Here is a 23,019-nt window from a genome sequence, read left to right as displayed (position 1 = left end):
AGATACAATTCTTTAAGTTATGCCTTCTTCTTCCACATTAATTTTATCTTTAAACTAATATGGAATAATAATCTATAATTATTTAAATTAAAACTTCAGTAAATAACATTTTCTGTACTCGTATTTTGTTTAAAGCTTCAAGAAGAATTCAGACCCTAATCAGATATTTCAGTTTGTTTCATATAATAAAAACTATGACTTTCTTATCTTCGTGCAGAGGGCAGGGATTTTTGTGTTTTATAGACTTATGTATACCATCACCTAGAACAGTGCCCGACACCTAAGAGATGTACTAGACACATAATGAATATTTGTTGAATAAATGAGTATTCTACAGAAAAACACTTAAGATAGGATGACAACCTAAAAGACAATAACAATTTGCCTATTGCTTTCCAGAAGTACTGGCCAAGATGATGCGCATTGTATGTTAAGGTCTTAGAACTAACAATTACCTACATAATAATCATTTTTATAGTTGAAATAATAGCTGAACAATGATCATTTCCTGATACCAAGAAGCAGATACTATGAACTTTTAAAAAGAAAGCTTAGATATCAACACACTCTAAAACACTTCTTAGGATATAGAAGTCTCAATAAAATTCAGGTCATGAATATTTATGGAAAATGAGCACCCAACAATGTTTTCCCAGGTTTAGGAGAGCAATTCAGAAGCAACAACACAAAAAGTTTGCCTGACCAGCAGCACTAGGGTATTTTACAAGCTTCCAAATTGCCTGTGGCATCTGTTTACTGGTTTCCTGGAATTAGTTTTAGAGTTTAAAGGAACCAATTTGGAAAGGGCCTGTGGAAAACGAAAGTAGCAGGTTTTCTTTGCCCCTAAAGTTTTCTCATACAGTGGTAGGAAACAGACAATCTGGTTTTTTTTCCATATGTAATTTTACTAGTAAAACATGAGACTCCATAATGCTTCATTTACTTTGCTAAAATAAGAAAAATCCTACAATGTTCAAAGAACTCATTTTTTGAGATAAATAAGAGCATTTATCCAGTTAATAATGAGTATCCAGTTAATATTTTCAGGGGCTAAGAGATATATTAAGCTGGTGGCCTCTATATTTCGAGGAGATATTATTATTAAATAATAACACATCTCATGTGTGTTAACTAGAAAGTTCACTGCAATAAAGATATCATTAAGATAGAATATCTTAAGATAGCCAAAAAAACCAAAAAAAAAAAAAACAGGTGAAATCTAGCTAGAACAAGTAAATCAGGATGACAACAGAAGTTTAATGAATCATTTTGAAGAAAATTAGTATTTAATAATAATCAAAACACACATTTTGGCCATATAAATGTGTACTCAAAGACACCAACATTAACACTTTCAAAATATTTCAAAAATATACTCCCCGAGTGCATATGTTCTGGAAGTAAAAATATATATCCACATGAAAAGGAGAAATAAATATTTGGCCTACTGACAAATTTAAGGCAAATAATTTCTAAATTTCATGAGAAAAACATTAACACTTACATTTAAAGTATTAACTTGATTTTTATTTTAATTTTCCATACAACGAGCTATTAACTTAGTCATTGAGTCACTTCATATATCATGCTTTTTATTTAATGATTTATGCTTATACTTTTAAAAGACAATACAAGCAACTAATTTTCTACAAAGGCTTTTGGCTTATATGCAGGCTTTTCTGATTATTTTTCTGCAAACTAGTTTAAAAAAATCTTCACTAAATGATCACTGCTACATTTAGGAAAACAGGAGTTTTCCAAAATCTTGTGGCAATAACAAACATAAATCTTAATAAAAGATACAATACCATTTCACAATAAAAAAAATTGTAATGCACATATATAGTGCACAAGTTAAAAAATTAAAAATTCCACAATCCGTAGTGTAATTGTGCTAAGTCCTCTCTAACCATTTCCCTGCAGCTTTGCAGCCCTTTAATTTTTCTGGTATGATTTCTCAGTTACAGTTACCTTCTTATTGGTAGAGTGAATGTTTTGTTTTTTGATAATTTTGTACATTTTTGATTGACTTAAAACCTGTTAAAGTTTCCTCTTCACCAAAATTTTTAAAAAGTACTCAAAGACCCCAAAATTAATACTTCCAGGGGCTAAGAGAATGCTATACTAACTCCACATTACATGTACTGACAGCAACACAGACTATATTTCTTCAGGATTTTTTGACATCTATGTGCACACAAATATTTTTTAAAATACAAATAGGTCGAGATATATTAAGCTGGTGGCCTCTATATTTCGAGGAGATATTTCTCTCAACTAAGTTAATTATTTATGCAGATAAAAAAGAAAGGCTGATCATGATGTGCATGATCCAGAGATGTTTATTATAGTAACTTATGCAAATTCATAAAACATCAACAACCACTTGATTATAAAAGTATGAGAAAAGAAATACCAGACTCTCCAAAAGATTTAGTGATTCTATCCTGCTTCTTTCTGTAAAATATTTCAAATATTTTATAAAAGATTTTTAAGTTGACTGCAGAAAAAGAAAATAGGTTAATAAATGACATAATAAAAGATAAATATTCATAAATAAGTAGGAAGAATATGAAAGTATTGCTGTAGTTTAGAACAGAATCATGAAATGAGCTGTGACACCTGATAAATTGATTTTCCAGCTAAGTTTATACAGACCTAAAATCAAGGATAAAGCAATGAGGACTCTTAAGGGAGAAATACGAAAAGGCACTGACTGTAGAAAGAAAATGATCACTTCAGGACCAAACACCTCTCAATAGAAGAGCTACAGTGAGGAATAAGATATGTGCTCATCAGCTATGGCCACCCTGGAACAGCAAAAGGAAGGAGAGAAGAAACCACGTAAGAAAACTAAACTTTTCTTTAGGGAGAGAAGAATAAAATTAATCTCTTATTAAGTCTTCTAAAAAATAAGAAGTAAATAACATAAGAATTGTATTTTGAATCTTTAACTACTATGGCTAAAAACAACTGGGAACATAATAAATAGCAAACCAGGACTCAACTTCTAGAAATACAGATTCAATAAATAATTACTTTCATCATCAAAACTAGATTAAAATGTATTAATGGAAAAGAGAATGAAAATAGCCATCATATGAGAACCTCTCGGAAGAGTAAAAATATAGTTACACCAAGTTCCTCCAAGAAAAGAAAGATGTAAATTAGATATTGATGATTTGGGGTTTTTAGGCAAAGAGCAATTAAAGTTTAGAGAATAAGAGTTAGGAAAACAATCTCTTAATTAAACATTGAGCCATTAGTAATCTTATGTTGTAAAAGTTGAAATAATAAATTATCTAGAAAATAATTTCTCTAGAACCAAAAGCCAAAAAATAAAGATCCATGGCCCAAAACATTATTACTACTATTAGAGTTTTTGTTTTTCTTGTTGCCATTTTATTTCTCTTTTTGGAAGGTGGAGAAGGGGTGCCACTGAAGATATGACAGAAAAATTTTAGAAGACCAAAACTAAAGGCAGTTCATGAGAAAATAATGTATCCTTCAATGATGAAAGCTACTGTCTGGATGATGTAATTTTCTAGAATATTTTGCTATTTTAGGAAAATACCAACATAGTTATCAACATATTTGTTGATATTGGCTTATAACAATAAATTTATTAACAGCTACTCACAAACTAAATGAAAGAATTACGAAAGACTTCACAGAGCTCATTCTAATACATCTTGTATTCCTGTGTTTGCCTAAATGTAAGAATCAATCTATATACAATCACATAAGTTCTTTCTAAAATCGACTCCATGAGGCCAGTAAGTTCTAAGTTACATCATCAAATTTATCACACAGCTTTGACATAACATTTGGTAACAAAACTAATCCAATAATTAGCAAACAGATAATTTATAGTTAACCTGTACATATATACGTCAATATATATGCAGTAAATGCAGTGTAAAATTGTATATAACTTAAAGTGTTTTTCTTAATTTCACCTGTAACTAAAATAATAAATGATATATGCATATCCAACAGAGATTTGAATTTGACAACTGCTGGACATAATTTAGTAAAATTCAAAGTAACAAACTGGGAAAAAAACAAAATATGCATAAAAACCCATTTCACACGTACAAATTTTTGGCAAACATGTAAATAAGGGCACCTATTTCCAAAGCATAATACAACAAAACATTATACAAAAAAAGTAATTCCAATGCATTCATTTTTATTGTAGTTCAGTGTAAGCATTAAATGCAAATCTTACTTTAGGGGTAGCCAGTTATAAGTAAATTCAAAATATTATTCCACTTGCAAATTTTGTTCGGTTATCAATTCTTTAGAGCTATGTATTTTCTTCATAATAGTTTATGCCTTTGTACAGAATATGTATCACGTACCCATGCCTCTGTCTGAATGGGCTTGATATTGCTCAGTAGCACCTCTTCATAGTTTCCGTAGTCAGTGAATTTAACAACTGCTGTCATACCCGAAGAATGGAGGGCTTCAACTTCTGCCCGGTAAAACTGAGGGGGCAAAAGGAGTTTTAAATATGACAATTGGTATTGTCTCTAAAGGGCAATATTTGAGGGAAATGCAAATTCTTAAAGTGTTCCAATGTGTAATATTTTTTAGAAGGAAAACTTACCTTTGGAACCCTTTGACTAACATTAGTAAGACAATTCTTTTTATTTCTTTGAGACAGGGTCTTGTTCTGTCACCCAGGCTGGAGTAAAGTAGCAAGATCTTGGCTCACTGCAACCTCTACCTCCCCAGCCCAAGTGATCCTCCCATTTCAACCTCCCAAGAAGCTGGGACTACAGACGTATGCCACCACACCTGTCTAATTTTTTGGTATTTTTCGCAGAGATAGGGGTTTCACCATGTCGCCCAGGCTGGTCTCAAACTCCTGAGCTCAAGCAATCTGCCTGCCTTGGCCTCCCACAGTACTGGGATAAAAGGCATGAGCCACTGTGCCCAGTCAACAATTCTTATATACTAATCAGAATATATAACTATGGAGTAATTTATTTTAAAAACAGAAATATCTGACTAAAAAGAAAAAATTGCAAAAAGGCGGCTCATTGTTTCAGTCATCATAAGTGGCTGGAATGAAGTAGGAATGTCAGGTAAGAAGCTAAGCCCATCACTTAGATCCAGTATTTATAGGATTAAAGACATTGCAAGTCCAGAGACTTACCAGTTTCCTTAGAGTTAGCAGGCTCTAAGAACTGATGCATATTAACAAACTCACAAGGAACTGCTTTACTTAATAACCACAATTTTATCTACTTATTTATTTATCTTTATTTCTAGAGATAAGTTCTCACTCTGTTGCCTAGGCTGGAATGCAGTGGTATGATCACAGCTCACTGCAACCTCAACCTCCTGGGCTTAAGTTGTCCTCTTGCTGCAGCCTCCCGAGTAGCTGGGTCTATAGGTGCATACAACCATGCCTGGCTAATTTTTAAAAATTTTCAGAGACAGGGTATTGCTAGGTTGCCCAAGCTGGTCTCAAACTCTTGGCCTCAAGTGATCCTCTCTACTTGGCCTCCCAAAGTCTTGGGATTACAAGCATAAGCCACTGTGTCTCGCCAATAACTACAATTTTAAAATTTATCTGTTAAATTAACTGGGAATAGGTCATCTGATTGCAGTAATCTTTCAGTACAGATCATCCTATCCAGGACCCAAACTGTAGGTCTGAATATTGCTTAACTACAATTTTAAAATTTATCTGTTAAATAATATATAGCTCTATTTATCTGTTAAATTAACTGGGAATACATCATCTGATTAGAGTAATCTTTCAGTACAGATCATCCCATTCAGGACACAAATTGTAGGTCTGAATGTTGCTTAGTAAATGTGAAATGGAAACAAAGAACAAATTGCTGTTAATGTTTTCTTCAAGCTAGGGTATTTGAATGCTCTATTATAGTATAACACTATCTACTCTAATAGTATCGTTATTTTTTTTTTTTTTTTGAGATGGAGTCTTCCTTCCTCTGTCGTCCAGGCTGGAGCGCAGTGGTATAATCTCGGCTCACTGCAACCTCCACCTCCCAAGTTCCAATGATTCTCCTGCCTCAGGCTCCCGAGTAGCTGGGATTACAGGCAGGTGCTACCATGCCTGGCTAAGTTTTGTATTTTAGTAAAGACAGGGTTTTATCATGTTGGCCAGGCTGGTCTCGAACACCTGACCTCAGGTGATCTGCCCGCCTCTGCCTTCCAAAGTACTGGGATTACAGACATGAGCCACCGCACCCAGCCAATAATAGTATCTCTTAAGAGGTTTGCTAGAATTAGAAAAAGCTAAAGGCAACAAAAATTCATATTTTTCATATCCTTCTAAAAAATGAGTTACCCTCAAAATAGTTGGTTTTTAACTAGTATATTTAATATTACAAAGGTAGTAAGTGAATTCATGGTGTTTCCTTTCCAGGTCTGAATGTTAGCAAGTTTAGAGACATGATGTTGTAATTTTCCTCATCTTAGAGTTCTTGTTATACCTTCTGATCTCTCCCCTCTTCCTTTATTTCTTAGCCCCATACTTTTGTGTTCTGTAAATTGTTCTGAGTTGCCAAATTATGCCAGTTCAGGTAAATTAAACAAACACTGAATCATGCTATATCTTAGCATGACTAAGATATATGTATTTCTGACTTACGATATTTTCAACTTATGATGGATTTATTGGGATATAAATCCAATAAAAAGGCTAAAATCTATATTTATTCTACAAGTGAAGACTTTTAACTAGAAGGAATGACATGGTCTAAGACCAGGATCACAGTGGTGGCAATACTGGTGACAAATTTAAAGGGAATAAAGTTTCAGGCAAGGAAGTCAATATGGAAGTTGTTGTAATGTTCCAGTTAAGGAAAAAATAGCTGAACTAGTTTAGCAGTCTAAAGGAAGAAGAACGTCCCCGAAATTCCCATATTCTCCTATGGAAATGAAGCTAGAGTCACTTACCAAGCCTTTCAAACATTTTGAACATTTCTTGGTGAATTCCAATCTCTTACTTCTGCTCTTGTCAAGGTCACCAATAACCCCACATTATCCAATACAGAAAACACTTTTCCATCCTCATCTTAACCTCTCATGGGAGCATCAGATATAGTGACTATTATTTCTAAGGTAGTTACCGTTGGCTCAATAAACATTGATTTCCAAGTACTTCACTTTTTCTTGCCTCCACCATAAAGGAGAAATAGCTAAATATAATGAATTTCCCACTACTCAAAACAAATAGTTCCTGAATTTTGGAAAGTAAGTGGTCTGAGTTGGAAGAATAAGAATCTGGATAGTGAAGACCACCTGCATCTGTGTTTCAAGCCTTCCTAATAGCCAGGAAGTGGCCATATGAAATAGTTCCAAATCTGCTGGTATTCCTGGGAATACCAGCCTTTTGCTATTCCAGAGAAAAAGAAAAGACACACAGTGCTGTCTCTTCCTTTCCTTCCAGGCTTAAGTAAAGATGTGACAGAGATGCTGTTTCTAAACAATCGTCATCCCACTCACACAAAAACCTTAACAGCCTATGCCATCTAGCTGTTTCATTCTGTACTCCTTATTCTATCATCAGGCAACATCTAACACTCTGCTTATACCTCATTATTTAATGAACACAAGAAGGCCTGGTTCTTGACCCCAAATCCTATAGCATCCTTAATAAAGGATCCAACCAAATCTCTCATGTGAATTTCAATTCCTTGAAATCTTCAGTTACCTTTACTTATACCATTCCCTTTAGCCACACACTCTCATAGGCACACCCTTACTGTATCAACTGCAACCTATAAAATATTTATTTTGGACAGGTGCGGTGGCTCACATCTGTAATCCCAGCACTTTGAGAGGCCGAGGCGGGTGGATCACCTGAGGTCAGGAGTTTGAAACCAGCCTGGCCAACATGGTGAAACTCTGTCTCTACTAAAAAAAATACAAAAAATTAGCTCAGCATGGTGATGCATTCCTGTAGTCCCAGCTACTCGGGAGGCTGAGGCAGGAGAATTGCTTGAACCTGGGAGGCGGAGGTTGCAGTGAGCTGCCATCATGCCATTGCACTTCAGCTTGGCCAACAAGAGTGAAACTCCATCTCAAAAAAAAAACAAAATTATTTAAAATATTTTTCCTCTTTTGAGTTGCTTCTCACATCCTCCCAGACCCTTTGCTCTGTAACTCCCTTACACACATTTTTATTACCTTGCTATTGTCTTCATCCCTTCACCATCCTACTTTCCTCATATATAAGTGCTCTCTCCACAATTAACTAATTAACAGAGTTAACAAATAATTATGAATTCCCTATACTGTGAAAGAAGCAAGACTACAGACGAAAACCAGATAGAGTCCAGCCTTCAGGGAACTTAATATCATCATAGTGCAAAGAGATACCAATTCAAGAACCAAAACAAAAAATATTTACAAGTTGTGATAAATTTTAAAAAGTGATTAAGGCACTGATTAAGAGAATAATGTAAGTAGAAGTATGGGGCAGGTCAAAGAAGGCTTCTTCTAGGAGGTGAGGTTTGAGCCAAGCCCTCAAGGAGGAGAAGACTAGCTGACAGAAGAGCAGGTTGGCAGAAGGAAAAAGAAAAAAAACATGCCAAGTCCCCTTCTCTCTGATGGTCTCTCTGTCCCTTTCCCTTTCCTGTTCTCACTGTGCCGGTCTTCTAACTCTTGGCTAGGCTTTTACTTGACCCACTATACTCTTTCTTGCCCTCATCTTCTGTCTTTCCTTCCTCCTTTCCCCTACAATTTCTCTCTTTCCCTTAAGCCACAATATAAAACTAAAAATTGGTTTAATAATTTTTAAACTTGATCTTAGCCAAAAGGCCGAGAAGCAATGGTTTAACAATTTTTAAATCATTACAAGATAAATAATTAACTTACATGTTAACTTTTTTAAAAAGTAGGCTGAATGTGTACTCTTTTCTTTAACTGAAAATCCGCAGAATTTCATTTTGTGCCACTCAACTGATTTTCTTCCTTGTGAATCAGCGTAATTTTACCAGAGTGAAAAGCAAACGTATGGAATTCAGCTGATGATAAGTAAAATAAAGTTCAACTTCACATAATTACTTTTACAATATTTTTCTGGCATGTAAGCTAAAACCAAACTGAACTTAGCCAAATCTTATGGGATAGATTGTCCCTAGGCATCCATAAAAATATTAAATATTTTGTTTATCCTTCATATATCTATAAATTTGTTCAAAGATTTTAAACAGGCACAATAGTAGGAAAAAACTCATAGTTCCAAAGTGACAGCTTCTAGAAAGTCCCACTAGAATGTAACATTTAGTAATATTAGTGTATAGTATCTTTAAAGCATCCATACCTTGTTGTCCTCCCAATAAAGTGCAAAACATTCATCTCCAGGTTTCCACATTTTTGCATACTCCATAGGAATAGATGATTCTAGTATTTTTTCTGGCTTAATTGGCCCAGTTCTTCTTTTGGGCCCACTATTGTAAAATATTTTATCATCATAGGGTATAGTTGTGACAGGTCCTGCTGGCTTAATAGGTCCTATTCGTCTTCCTTTCAGTGGCATTTCTACTTCTCCATTTGGAACACCAATGAAACTATTACTTCGAACTGGATTCTGATTATCAGGATTTACATTAAAATGTTTTTCAATTTTTATACCACTGAAAGCTTCATTATTTATTGTTTGTGATTTCCTGTCATAAAAATAATCAGAAATAGATGTTTGGTTTTCTCTTTTCCCACGTTTTTGATTATTATAATCTACACATTCTTGAGGAAGTGGATTTTCTTTTGCCTCTGCAAAGCAGGGAGCTTTTCCTGATCTGCTTTGCATAGAGTTATCTCTTTTTTTAAAAGCACCATCACTATGCTGAGAACCTAAAGGATAGGAAGTATCTTTAGTTCTGTCATATCTAGAATACGGTCTATCACATTTGATTCTGTCTTCGGCCCATACTTCAGATGCTGAAGAAGTACTTGGTCTTTCAGAACCTCTATTTCGAGGTAATCCACTGCCTTCTAAAACTGACTTTGAATTTTGGGAGTCTCTTTGAAAACGAGGCGGTTTTTCATTTCTTGGCTGCCTGGTATCATTTCGAGGAGGATGTCTCAGATGATTATTATCTTTTACTCCATTTTGCTCAGTATTTGACGATCTGTATTGTCCCTGATGAAGCTGCTGTGGCTGTGATTTAGGTTCTGAAAGGTAAAAGTATACCATATGCAAATTAAGATGAAGACTCTGTATTAATAATTATTTTAAAATGCTTTATTCTATTAATACAAAATTATCAAACTACTATTCTAAAATCTTCCGTCTTCCTACATCATAATCTTACTCCTTCTCTGCTTCCTTGGAGTCCTGCATTTCTAATGTACAGTTTTCTTAGTCAGCAACATTAATAAAGTAGTAAAATGGACCACAGAAAAATGGTGGATAATCCAAATTCTTACAATACAGCTACCTACATATGCTATTCTGGTAAATCATCTCCTAAAACATTAATGAAACAGATCTGCAAATTGCTAACTCAGAAACTGCTATGAAACTGTACAAGTACAAATATATAGCTATTATTATCAGCCATGTTCTAGCCTTAGCAAAAATGTTTCTTTTCAAATCTTTCTGGATCTGGGAATTGCTAAATGTTTATGTTACAAACAGATATCCTACTATAAAAAAAGAGTTTATGTTACACATAGATATCCTACTATACAAAAGAGTTAATTTTCTTGATCTGTCAAAGTAATTAAGAATAGGTACTACTTGGAAATACAGAAAAGTGTCAAAAGTGGAAATACCAAAAAAGTGTCAGAAACATTACTAAGCGTAACAGTGCCTATAATGTCCAAGAAGTAACATGATAAATATATATAGATAATTTTTAATGGCTGTATTTCACATAGTGATTTTTATTGTTTCAGTTTGTACCATGTCATTTATACTTTCTTCCTCCATAATTTCACTTAGCATGTCTATAACACGATTACCAAACATACCAAACATACTCATTGGTCTTTGGTGTATGTGCCTTGTTTCTCTCATCATACAACATAATCAACATGCAGCTGTAATTATTCTTATATTTCCCCAGGGTTACAACATTTCCAATGAGAGCCTCCACTGATATCTTGGGTAAGACTGTTCCCTCTGTTGCAAGGAAATTAACTACAAGAAAATTAACTTCATTGGCCTACAGATACAAAATGCCAAAAGGACCCTCCCCCAGCATCCCCAGGCATGCTGACTGTCAAAACTTGCCCCAAAACATTTCCAAACAGCCACCAGAGGCCAAAAGGTATCTGGTAGATAGTTTAAAACAACAGGAATAGAGACCAAAAGGTATCTGGTAGATTGTTTAAAACAACAGGAATAAAGGTTTAAAGGTTACTGAGTGACAAAACAGGTCATCAATTAAAGATCAAAGTTCAAAGTGGTCAGGTCAGGCATGGTGGCTCACACCTGTAATCCAAGCACTTTGGAAGGCTGAGGCAGGTGTATCGCTTGAAGCCAGGAGTTTGAGATCACCCTGGGCAACCCTGTCTCTACTAAAAATACAAAAATTAACCAGGTATGGTGGTGTACACCTGTAATCCCAACTACCCAGGAAGCTGAGGCAAGAGAATCGCTTGAACCTGGGAGATGGAGGTTGCAGTGAGATGAGATTGTGCCACCACTCTCCGACCTGGGTGACAGAGCAAGACTCCATCTCAAAAAAAAAAAAAAAAAGACTCAAAGTGGTCCAAAAAAACTCATTCTCAACCGAACCAATGGAAGCTAGAAGCCAAAAGGCTATAAATTTTGGAATTTAAATTTACCTTTAAAATTATGGAATATTTTCTAAGGAAAAAATTAATCCAGTCAAACGACCCCTTAATTGTGACAAAGAATGAAGATTTTTCTAAGATACAACATTTCAAATATTAGCCAAGGCCATAAGAGAGATCTTAAAAAAAAGAAAAAAAAACACTTTCCCTCAAGATTATCTGCCTAATAAACATAATATAATGTCTTATTTTAACAAAAGCAGTCAATATTAAATTTTTCTTTAGAGAGAAGAAAAATGATCACTTTTAGTTTCTGCTGGCATTGTTTACTGTTCAGGAGTAAAGATTCCAGGAAGAACAGCAGTGACCAAAATCAGGACCCAAATGAGCATTTTCAACAGAAGGCATGTATTGGCTTTTGTTCCAGACATTTTTAGAGAATAAAAGCGGCAGTTGCCTCCTGTTGATTATCTGCTATGTATTAGATAGCCCACACTAGCACTTTATATGCATTATCAATAGTCCCCAAGATAGTTTTATGATATAGGTGTTATGAGGCTTAACAGAGAGAAGTAAAGTAAGGTCCCTTGTATGGTACATTGAACAAATAAGTATTTGGGGAGTAAGCTTTTCAGATCTGCCGTTTAGGGATCAATTTTTTCTTATATTATTCCAATGAGGGCCCCTAATATCTATGATAATCAGGAGGTAAGGAAAAAATTAAGTCATGATGAGATTAACTAAGTATAATGGACTACAAATGAAGGATGAATAATGACGTATACAGAATGAAAGTTCAACCAGGCTTGGCAGATGTGGCAAAACTTGATTTCAATTCTTCTAAAAGGAAAATACAAAAAATTTCCTAATCTATAATTTAGAATTCAGGGGTACTATGGGTCTATGGAACTATACTGGAGAACTATATTAATAGGAAAATATAAAATCTGTTCACTTTGTTCCGATCCAATCTACTTAAAGAATTTCTAATTTTTTATTATTGTTTTTACTAACAATTAACACTTTCATTTATGTACTCAAGCACTCTCATGCACCAACCTTCTTACAGCAAAAGTACTATCCTAGAAAATAGAATGACAAATTCCTGAAGAGCTTATTATTTAACAAATAAACAAGCTTAGGAAACTGCTGATAGTAAAGAGGAAAAATCATTACACTTAGTACTTAAAATATTATTTTCAGTTACTGAACTATGATGTACATTAGACTATAGAATAAAACTAGTAATTTTATTAATAACGAACATATTTCATTTCCATTACTATGCTGAGATAACATAGTGAGAGTAAAATTTACAAAGAAAATTATTTTTAAAAAATAAGAATTCCTGGCCAGGTGCAGTGGCTCACCCCTGTAATCCCAGCACTTTGGGAGGCCAAAGCATGTGTATCATCTGAGGTCAGGAGTTCGAGATCAGCCTGGTCATCTTGGTGAAACTCTGTCTCTACTAAAAATGCAAAAATTAGCCAGGCTTGGTGGCCTGGCCCTGTAATCCCAGCTACTCGGGAGGGTGAAGTGGGAGAATTGTTTGAACCTGGGAGGTGGAAGCTGCAGTGAGCCGAGATCGCACCACTGAACTCCAGCCTGGGTGACAGAGTGAGATCCTGTCTCAAAAATAAAAAGGCCGGGCGTGGTGGCTCACGCCTGTAATCCCAGCACTTTGGGAGGCCAAGGAGGGCGGATCACGAGGTCAGGAGATCGAGACCATCCTGGCTAACATGGTGAAACCCCGTCTCTACTAAAAATACAAAAAAATTAGCCGGGCGTGGTGGCGGGCACCTGTAGTCCCAGCTACTCAGGAGGCTGAGGCAAGAGAATGGCGTGAACCCGGGAGGCAGAGCTTGCAGTGAGCGGAGATTGCGCCACTGCACTCCAGTCTGGGCAACAGAGCGAGACTCCGTCTCAAAAAAAAGAATTTCCTTAATACAGTAAAATAAACTCACAGAGGTAGAAAGTGAAAATTGTGGGGTTTTTTTTGTTTGTTGTTTTGTTTTGAGACAAAGTCTTGCTCTGTTGCCCAGGCTGGATTGCAGTGGCGTGATCTGGCTCACTGCAACCTCTGCCTCCCAGGTTCAAGTCATTCTCCTGACTCAGCCTCCCGAGTACCTGGGATTACAGGCACCTGCCACGATGTCTGGATAAGTTTTGTGTTTTCAGTAGAGACGGGGTTTCACCATGTTGGCCAGACTGGTCTCGAACTCTTGACCTCATTATCTACCCGCCTAGGCCTCCCAAAGTGCTGGGATTACAGGTGTGAGCCACTGTGCCCAGCCGAAAATTGTGTTTTTAAAAGAAGTTAGTTTTCATATATATCCATTTCACTGCAAATGAAATACTTAAGAAGTCATTCTTGGATTTCCAATCATTCTTGGATTCATCATCCATTCCTGGATTTCCTTAAGCCCAATACCTTTTATCTTAGGTTAGTTAAATCATAAAGTCATATATAAAGTCAGTATTTTGAAACTGAGCTCATCTATTAAACACATAATAAATATACTCAATTATTAAATTGTGGGAGAGGCAATCTTCCTTCCTCCCTCCCTCCCTTCCTTCCTTCCTGCTTATCTGCCTGCCTGCCTGCCTTCTCTCTCCCTCTCCTTCTCTCTCTCTCTCTGTCTCTCTCTCTCTCTTTCTTTCTTTCTTGAGATGGAGCCTCACTCTGTCAACCCAGGCTGGAGTACAGTGGTACAATCTTGGTTCAGTGCAACCTCCGCCTCCCAGGTTCAAGCAATTCTCCTGCCTCAGCCTCCCAAGTAGCTGGGATTACAGGTGCAGACCACCACGCCTGGCTAATTTTTATATTTTCAGTAGAGACTGGGTTTCACCATGTTGGCCAGGCTGGTCTCGAACTCCGGACCTCAGGTGATCTACCTGCCTTGGTCTCCCTAAGTGCTGTGATTACCGTGAGCCCCGTGCTCGGCCAGAAAAGCAATTTTAAATAAACTAAGGAATATATCCCAAATCAACTGAAAAGGCAGCTCCTTGGTTCCCCGGTCAGAATCTAATTGTTCTCCTCTACCCTTTTTAAGAAGACATCATAATTCTAAACTACATTAGATAGCAAGGGGCAGCACAGGTCAGGTCTGCAATCTACTCTAATAAATATATTAATATATTTTTCTGTACAGACAGCAGAGTAAAATGCATCACTTTTTTTTTTAATCAGCCCAAAGGAAAAGGTGGGGAAAAAAAGCACAAGTAGAAATGGGTAACATTTAACATTAAATAGCAGAAAAAAGAAAAGATTAGCAAAAAAAAAATGATAGAAAAACATATTACAGGACCAGTGCTGTGGCTCATGCCTGTAATCCCAGCACTTTGGGATGCAAAGGTGGGTGGATCACTTGAGGTCAGGAGTTCAAGACTAGTCCGGCCAACATGGTGAAACCCCATCTCTACTAAAAATACAAAAATTAGCTGAGCATAGTGGTGTACACCTGTAGTCCCGGCTACTCGGGAGGCTGAGGCAGGACAATTGCTTGAACCTGGGAGGTGGAAGCTGCAGTGAGCAGAGATGGTGCCACTGCACTCTAGCCTGGGAGACAGTGCCAGACTCTGCCTCAAAAATAAATAAATAAATAAATAAACTAAAATAATAATTAAGAATTAACTTATTAATTGTCACAAATAATTTAAGTCTGTATATAAGTATGTACTAAATTAATCAGGCATCTTAAAATATTAACACTTTTTTTTGCAGAATATTCTCCAGCAGCAGTTGTACCTGCATTCTATAGCAGAAAATCAGGTAGAATTTGTTTCCCAAGGCTAAACCTCATTTTATTCTGATACACCTACCTGAAGAAATGCCTTAATATTTATGAAGATCCTACTATATGCCTGACTCTATGTTAAAGGTCTTTTGCCTACATCATTTCATGTAATCTTCACAACCATCCTAAAAGGGCAGTATTATCATCTTTATTTTGCAAGTGAAGAAACAAAGGAATGTGACTCAACTAAAGGCTTGTGGTAGACAATGCTGAAGCCAGAATTAAACTGAAATCTAACTGAAGCTAAAACCCAGGATTTTTCCATTATGCCAAGCTGCTGGGGGGGGGGGGGGGGAAGCCAGAATGTAACCAACAACATGTTAGCTTTAATTTTATAACCCGTATCTGTTCATTTCTGGTGAGATGTAGAAATCACAAAGGCTCTTTCACAATCCCTGATGGGGCTGAAGAATACATTTGGACGCTAGGACTGCCAGAATCCTGACCTAAAATTAATAATCTTTTTCCATTAATGCAGAAAAACATAAACCTCTATTGAAAATTGGATTGGTATTTAGAGTTCACAAACTGGCACTTAGAAATAGCAAAAGAAAGACTATATAGCTTTTTATCATGGGGTGCCACTTACTAATTCTGTAACCTTAGGCAAAACACTTAACTTTTCTGAGCCTCATCTTTAAGCTGGGGGTAATAATAGAGCATACCTCGGAGGATTATATGTAAAGTACTTAGAACAGTATCTGGCTTTAATAAGCACCCAATAAATGTTAGCTGTCATTATTAGCATTAAAATTCAGCAAATAAACTTAATTGGTGACACATCAGGAAAGACCAAAAATCAGAAAATAAGGTGCTTCCCTACTTATACATTCCCACTACCACCAACTCCCATTTTTAGCTAGGATCTTTACCTTGCTTTAGTTTTCTTGTTTATTTGTTTTTATTTGATTCTTAATGAAAACAGGGCAGGAAGAATGCTTTAATAAAAACTTCTTTATTGTCATATTATGAAAGTCATATTACAGAGAAAATTTAGATACATCAGAAAATCAAAATTATACTCTAATACTGTTTTTCACTTAAAATATAGTATATCTATAAACGTTCTCCATATAAAAATTTTCTCTACATCCTTTAATTTTTTCTATATTAAAAATGCTAAGAAATATTTAAAAAGAAAAAAATTACTCTTGATCCTATCATTAGAAAAACGTGTACAAGAAAGTTCCACCTTCTGCTTATCCAATCCCACTTCCAGATATAGTAATTATTCACAGTTTCGCAGGTTACTCTCTTTTATATAATTCATACACATTCTTTTTTTTTTTGAAACCGAGTTTCACTCTTGTTGCCCAGGCTGGAAGTGCAATGGTGCAATCTCTGCTCACGGCAACCTACACCTCCTGGGTTCAAGTGATTCTCCTGCCTCAGCCTCCTGAGTGGCTGGGATTACAGGCACGTGCCACCATGCCTGGCCATTTTTTTGTATATTTAGTAGCGACAGGGTTTCTCCATGTTGGTCAGGCTGGTCTCGAACTCCTGACCTCAGGTGACCTGCCTGCCTCGGCCTCCCAAAGTGCTGGGATTATGGGCATAAGCCACCACGCCCAGCCCATACACTTTCTTTTTTAACAAAAAAAGTAGACTCATGCTATATCTCATGGGCTACAATTCAGTTTTAAAATGAACAGTATCTCATGGGCAGGTATGTATCTCATGACTACAGGTATCTCATTCATTTCAGTATTACATTTTTTTAAGAAAAGGCTGCTTTAAATATTTTTTACATAGTTACTATGTTAAGAGTAGGGTGTGAGTCTTGCTCAGCATTGTTTTCTCCAGTGCTTAGCTACGACAGAATCAGGCAGATAAGTGGCACTCAGTGTATATTTGCTGAAAGAAAGACAGAATTACTGAAAACACTGGGAATGAAACAAGCCTCCAAGTTCAACATTGCTACCTGTTTAACACCATTACCTGGGCTTAGCTAAGGCTGCAAGATTGAAATAGAAAACGTACTCCTTTACTTTTACTCCTTTAAGAGAAGTATGCATCAAAGCACATTAGGGTAGATTTAGATTGAGTTCAAATGATCACAAAAAAAGACTCCACAACACAAAAAAGTAAGCTTATAAAAGCCATCTGATTTTCACTAGAGAACACTGAGCTTGAGACCAAATAAACTGCTTCTCTAGTTTTGCAGTAATGCACCTTTGACAAAGTCACAAAGGACTCCAGTTTCCTCATTTGTAAAATGTGAGTAATGATTCTTATCACAGGATTATGGCAATGATTCAATTTGAGAATATATATAAAACTGCTTTCTCCTGGGTCCAAACAAAGTGTTTGGAATTTGACTACTGGAATTAAATTCCAGTCCTACCACTGAGCAGCTGTGTGACCCTTGTAAAACTGGGATGATGCTACTTACCTCTTTCCTTCACTGATACTCATCATAGTTACCGAGCATTGACTGCTGGTGGCGTTGTCAATGCTCTCCTAGTCACTCTATATCAAAGCAGTAGGTAAGACACATTGTCCTCTATCCTGTGAAGCTTAGTTATAATGGGCAGAGGTAGACAACAAATAGGTAAAAAGAACAAATAATGTAGCTTAAAGCTGTAATAAAATCTATGAAAGAAATCGACTTATGAAAAAACTAGGAGTGGGGAGTACAGCAATGTAGAGGGAAAACGTCTCTGAAGAAATGGTGTTTACATGAGCCCTAATGAGAGGAAATGCAAAGAAAGTAAGGAATAGTCGTCCAAGAGGAGAGAACAACACATACAAAGATCCTGGGCTAGAAACCTGCTTAAATTCTAAGTAAAGCCATAATCAACATTATTAATTTCAAAGGAAAAATTATTGTATATTCCAATATCATAAAGTTGATGTCCATTATGCTAAATAAAAACACCAGATCTCAGAAAAAATGATCACAAGAATTAACATTAGTTTTAATTTGGCATGGTATTTTTCTTTCAATTATAATTTGTATAATTATTCAAATATATACAGTTGTTTTCCTGTTCTCATTAAAATCTTTATAGATATGATACATATTAAACTGAAGACTAAGCTCAAAATAAACATAGTTAAGATGCCCAGTGTTCAAAAGAACTAACTTTTTGGTGTTTCAAAGCCCCTTTAAAAAATAAAAAAAAACCAGAGAAAAGCCAATTTTTAAAAAGTTAGCATAAAGCATAAGACTACTGCTGTTATAAATGAACAAATAATGAGAATTCTGAGAAAAAGTGCCACACACATCAACAATACAACTGCAAAGATTGCCTGGTTTAGTCCCATCTAAAATGCATGCAAAGCCCAAGCTAGTCCTTACAAATACAAAAAAGAAAAAAATTGCCAGTTTAGTAAAATTTCTCACATAATTAAAAAACCAAATAAGCTTACCTCAGAGTACAGTTATAACATCCCTATTTCACAGATAAGAAAGCTGAAGAGGCTTGACAAGGTTATACAACTAGCACAGGGTAGAGCTGGGATTAACTGAGTAGATTCCAGACCCCAGTATTAACCTCCCTCTTAAACCTCAACAAAGTTACCATTATACTACTAGCATTAAATCATTAATAACCATGAGTTATTTTCAGTATTTCATCATGAAACTCAGGTTAGGATTACTATAAAAACATTTTTCTGCCAGGGTTAAAGAAAGTACTAATGGAAAAATTGATCCATTAAATGAAAATACATGTATCTGAGTAATTTAGCTACTTGGATAAAGTCAGATGTGGTTCTCTTGTTGATAAACAGGTATTTATATACGAGGCACTAGACTTGTGGGTCAAAAACCATTTAGAAATAACAACCTTATGTTATTTTTGCTTTAATTCAAATATTAATATACAAGCTTATTTCCTTATCTGTCAAATGGAAATAATATATATTTTGTATTTGCAGATGATAAAATGAATTAATAGTATGCAAAGCACCTAGTATAGTCCCTGGCACATAGCAGATGCTCAATAAGTGACACTTATTATTTTATCTTATGGTTAATAAATATGTAAGTGAACGGACAATTAAATGAGGAGGAAGAAAATAACAGCAAAAATGAAAAAGAGGCTCATGTGTTCTAGTATTCTAAGAAAAGCTGTATCCATCTTCTACAGATCCAAGTACCAAAAAGTAATATTACCATATGCAAAGAAATTAAATTAATTTAAAACAATGTAGATTTAATATGAAAACCCTACAACAGAGGAAACTTCTTCAGTTTACTAATGCTCAATTATATTAGATAAAACGTCTAATATTTCAAAAATTCAGAGCAGAGTATATTAGGATCATTCAAATTTAGAAATGCTCCTGATAATATTCTAATAAAACTGCGGGCTAAAAGGAACCTATACAGTCTCTTTTCATAGTATTTTACAGAGACTAGTTCTGAAAAATTATGTCCTTTGGGTTTGGCTCTTAGTAAAGTCTGCAGATGTTTGTAGCTTAGTGCTGGATACATTATTAGTCTAAGAAAACATCCATGTATATAATGCACTAAGCATAATTTAAGGTTCATAAAAGATGAAGCCTAGAACTCACACATACCTAGGCAATTAAATATGACATTGAAATTATTAACTACCTTTTTACATGTATTTACAAAGTTAAAATACTATAATGACTTAAAAAGCAACACACCAATGGCAGGACAAGGTTTTTTCACTCACCAGTGTTTTTTTCTAAATCACAATTCTACGTGAGGCCAATTTTTAGGGATTTTTCCCCAATACTACAATTACGTAACAAACCATTACTCAAACTTAGTGGCATAAAAGAACATTCACTTTATTATGCTCACAGATCCTGTGGGCCAGGAATTCAGAAAAGGCACAGTGGGGACAGTGTGTCCCTCTTGGATGTGGAGCCTCCAGTGTTAAGATGCACAGCTTGAGAGGGGCTCAACAGCCAGCACCAGAATTACCTAAAGATTCACGTACACAGGTCCAGGGCCAGGGCTGGGAGCATTTAAAGACTAGGACTGAGGACTGGAGACAGCCTCTCCATGAAGCTTGGGTGCCTCCTCACTGCATGGCTGTCTCAGAGGAGGCAGCAGTGTAGTATATTTTCACTTCCCACCTGGTACTGTGCCTACCATCTTAAACTACCTGCCTGGCCTTGTTACTCTGACAAAAAGTGTGATGCTGTCAGAATGCAGGTAAATCCAGAGACTGCAATGTCCTAACAACATAAACCAGAACATTTCAAACTCACTGTAGTGAAAGACCAGGGTTTTTGTTTTAGCTGCTGGTTCTGGTTTTAATTTCCAATCTGCCGCTGACTGTTACTTTTGTAAAATGCAGTAACAAATGTTTAGGTATGATCAAATTGCTAAAGGGGTTTCTAAATGCTCTCAATTTCAGCACTTAATCTGTACTTGTTTGTTGACTAGATACTAAGTGGCTCTGGCACAGACTATTAACTATTAAAGGTAACAAGTTGTCCACAAATAGAATTGGAAATAATTAATTCAAGTTAAGCTTAAAGTACTATCTAGAAATTTGGGGTACATTTGTACTTCAAAAAGAATGGAATGGTAAAAAGGAATCAGCTTTACAGGAAGAAAGAGTCAAGGGCTGGGAAGCCCATAGAGATGGCTAGGAATAGAAAGAAAGTGATAGGCTGTGGGTAGATAGCTATACATTTCTTCTGCTTTCGGCTGTGCTGGCAGTTGATGACTTTACTCACATAGCAACCATTTATTCCTGGTTTCCAAACAGGCACACTACCATAGATTTCCATCAATATGCAGTAATGCTGTTTGATGCAATAAGATATAAATATACATTATAGTCAATATATAGATGATTCTTGAGGAAATCCCTAACAATAACATCTAGCCTAATATATACATATTTTCTCTATTATCATTATATTACATTCCCTTTGTGAGGTCCCTGTTCTTCAGTCTTCAAAGTTCAAGCAGTAAATCTACAAGGCAAACTATCCAAAGTGACCTGAAACTTGAATTAAATAAAAAAAAAAAAGGCAAAAACAAAGCCAAAAAGACACCTTCCGTGAACTATCAAAGACCTGCAACTGGATGTGAAGTACACATCAACCATTAATGTTATCCTTATATCTGCTAATATCTAAACAGATTATTTACATCTATATCCTGTTAACCAATAAAAATACTAATTTTCACAAAATCCACAGAAAATAAGAGCAATGGAACACCATAAAAACAATATATATAGTGTAGTCTGAATTTTATCCTGCCAATGAGAAGAGTCAATGGAGCATTTTAAGCCAGCAGGTAGTGTGATCAAATTTGTGCTTTGAAAGGTCACTGATTACAATATGGAGAATGGGATGATAAGGTTCTGCAAAAAACGGTGAAAGTCTGATGAAAGCCTTGATGAAGGCCTGAAGTAGGGCAATGAAGGTGGAGATGATACATGATGAGTGGAGGATGCTGTTGCATCTGCTGCTGTTGCTGATGCCAAGCACTATGCTTAGCACTTCATATACATTACCTAATTTGATCTTCCCAATGATCCTGTAGCCCTACAATAGGTGCTGTCACTACTTCTCCATTTCCTGATGAGAAAATTAAGGTTAATAGTTCTATATCTCACCCAAAGACATACAACTAGTATTCAAGAGCTGTAAGTTTACTGGTGGAATTAGTTGTATGCATCTGCTCCAGTATCCTGTCCTTTTCATTTGGTAACAGAAAACAATGTAATCCAACCTCACTTTGTTCAGAATATTAACAAAAATGTCAACTAGAATTATGTTTTATTCCAATTTAAAGATATAACAAAAAGTCAATGCTGAGAAAAATTTCTAAGAAAAGTAAATGTGATAATCAATTATTTCTAATGAAACTTTTAAAAATTAGAATATATATATTTTTTCCAACCAGCCTGACAAATTACTGTCCAGAATCTGATATCATGATATAACAAGTCCATCCAAGCCAAGGCTTACTCCACTAAATTCTGACTTCTAGGGGTACTAAAACTAAACAAAATACTCAGACAGCTTATGCATCAGCAACATAGAAAGATTTGTTTATGCAACTGTATTAGAAAAACAAACCTTTTAAACCCTAAATATATGCATACCACTGAATCACAATTACTGCTTGGTAATGTCAATTTGAGTCTATAACAGACTCAAATAATGATGCTGCTAATATGAACATAAATAAGATCTTAACTCTCTTCATTAGCTGTCTATAACGCATGTAACCATTAAATATTAAGATGTTATCCTGAAACACTGTCTAGATTTGTTTTAGAAAAATATCCAACATTTTCTCCCATCAATGAAGAGTTAATTTTAGAACACGAGATTTACAGAAAATAACCAAATTTTCCACCAAAGTGGAGATTCAACTTAATAAAAGTAAAAATTTACTCTGGGCTTTAACTCCAATTAAAATTACATGCTATCTTAAAATGAGCTCATATGGTACATCTAGATCTAGATCCTTGAGGAATCGCCATACTGTTTTCCATAATGGTTGAACTAGTTTACAATCCCACCAACAGTGTAAAAG

The 23,019-nt window shown here is 35.5% G+C and overlaps 1 protein-coding gene across 3 annotated transcripts in view; it reads right to left on the bottom strand.

Annotated features, from left to right (window-relative positions):
- The window catches only part of TDRD3 (tudor domain containing 3), a 188,042-nt gene that overhangs the window by 33,731 nt on the left and 131,292 nt on the right, over positions 1 to 23,019 (bottom strand). For all 3 annotated transcript variants that reach the window (XM_011943268.1, XM_011943270.1, XM_011943271.1), the window contains 2 exons: positions 9,314 to 10,164; positions 4,365 to 4,490 (listed from right to left, as the gene is read on the bottom strand). In XM_011943268.1, coding sequence (XP_011798658.1) covers positions 4,365 to 4,490; positions 9,314 to 10,164 — 977 coding nt within the window. The remainder of the gene's footprint in view (positions 1 to 4,364; positions 4,491 to 9,313; positions 10,165 to 23,019) is intronic.

This window comes from Colobus angolensis, unplaced genomic scaffold, assembly GCF_000951035.1.
Source record: "Colobus angolensis palliatus isolate OR3802 unplaced genomic scaffold, Cang.pa_1.0 Scaffold218, whole genome shotgun sequence".
NCBI lineage: Eukaryota > Metazoa > Chordata > Mammalia > Primates > Cercopithecidae > Colobus > Colobus angolensis.
This window is presented reverse-complemented; position numbering and strand designations above follow the sequence as displayed.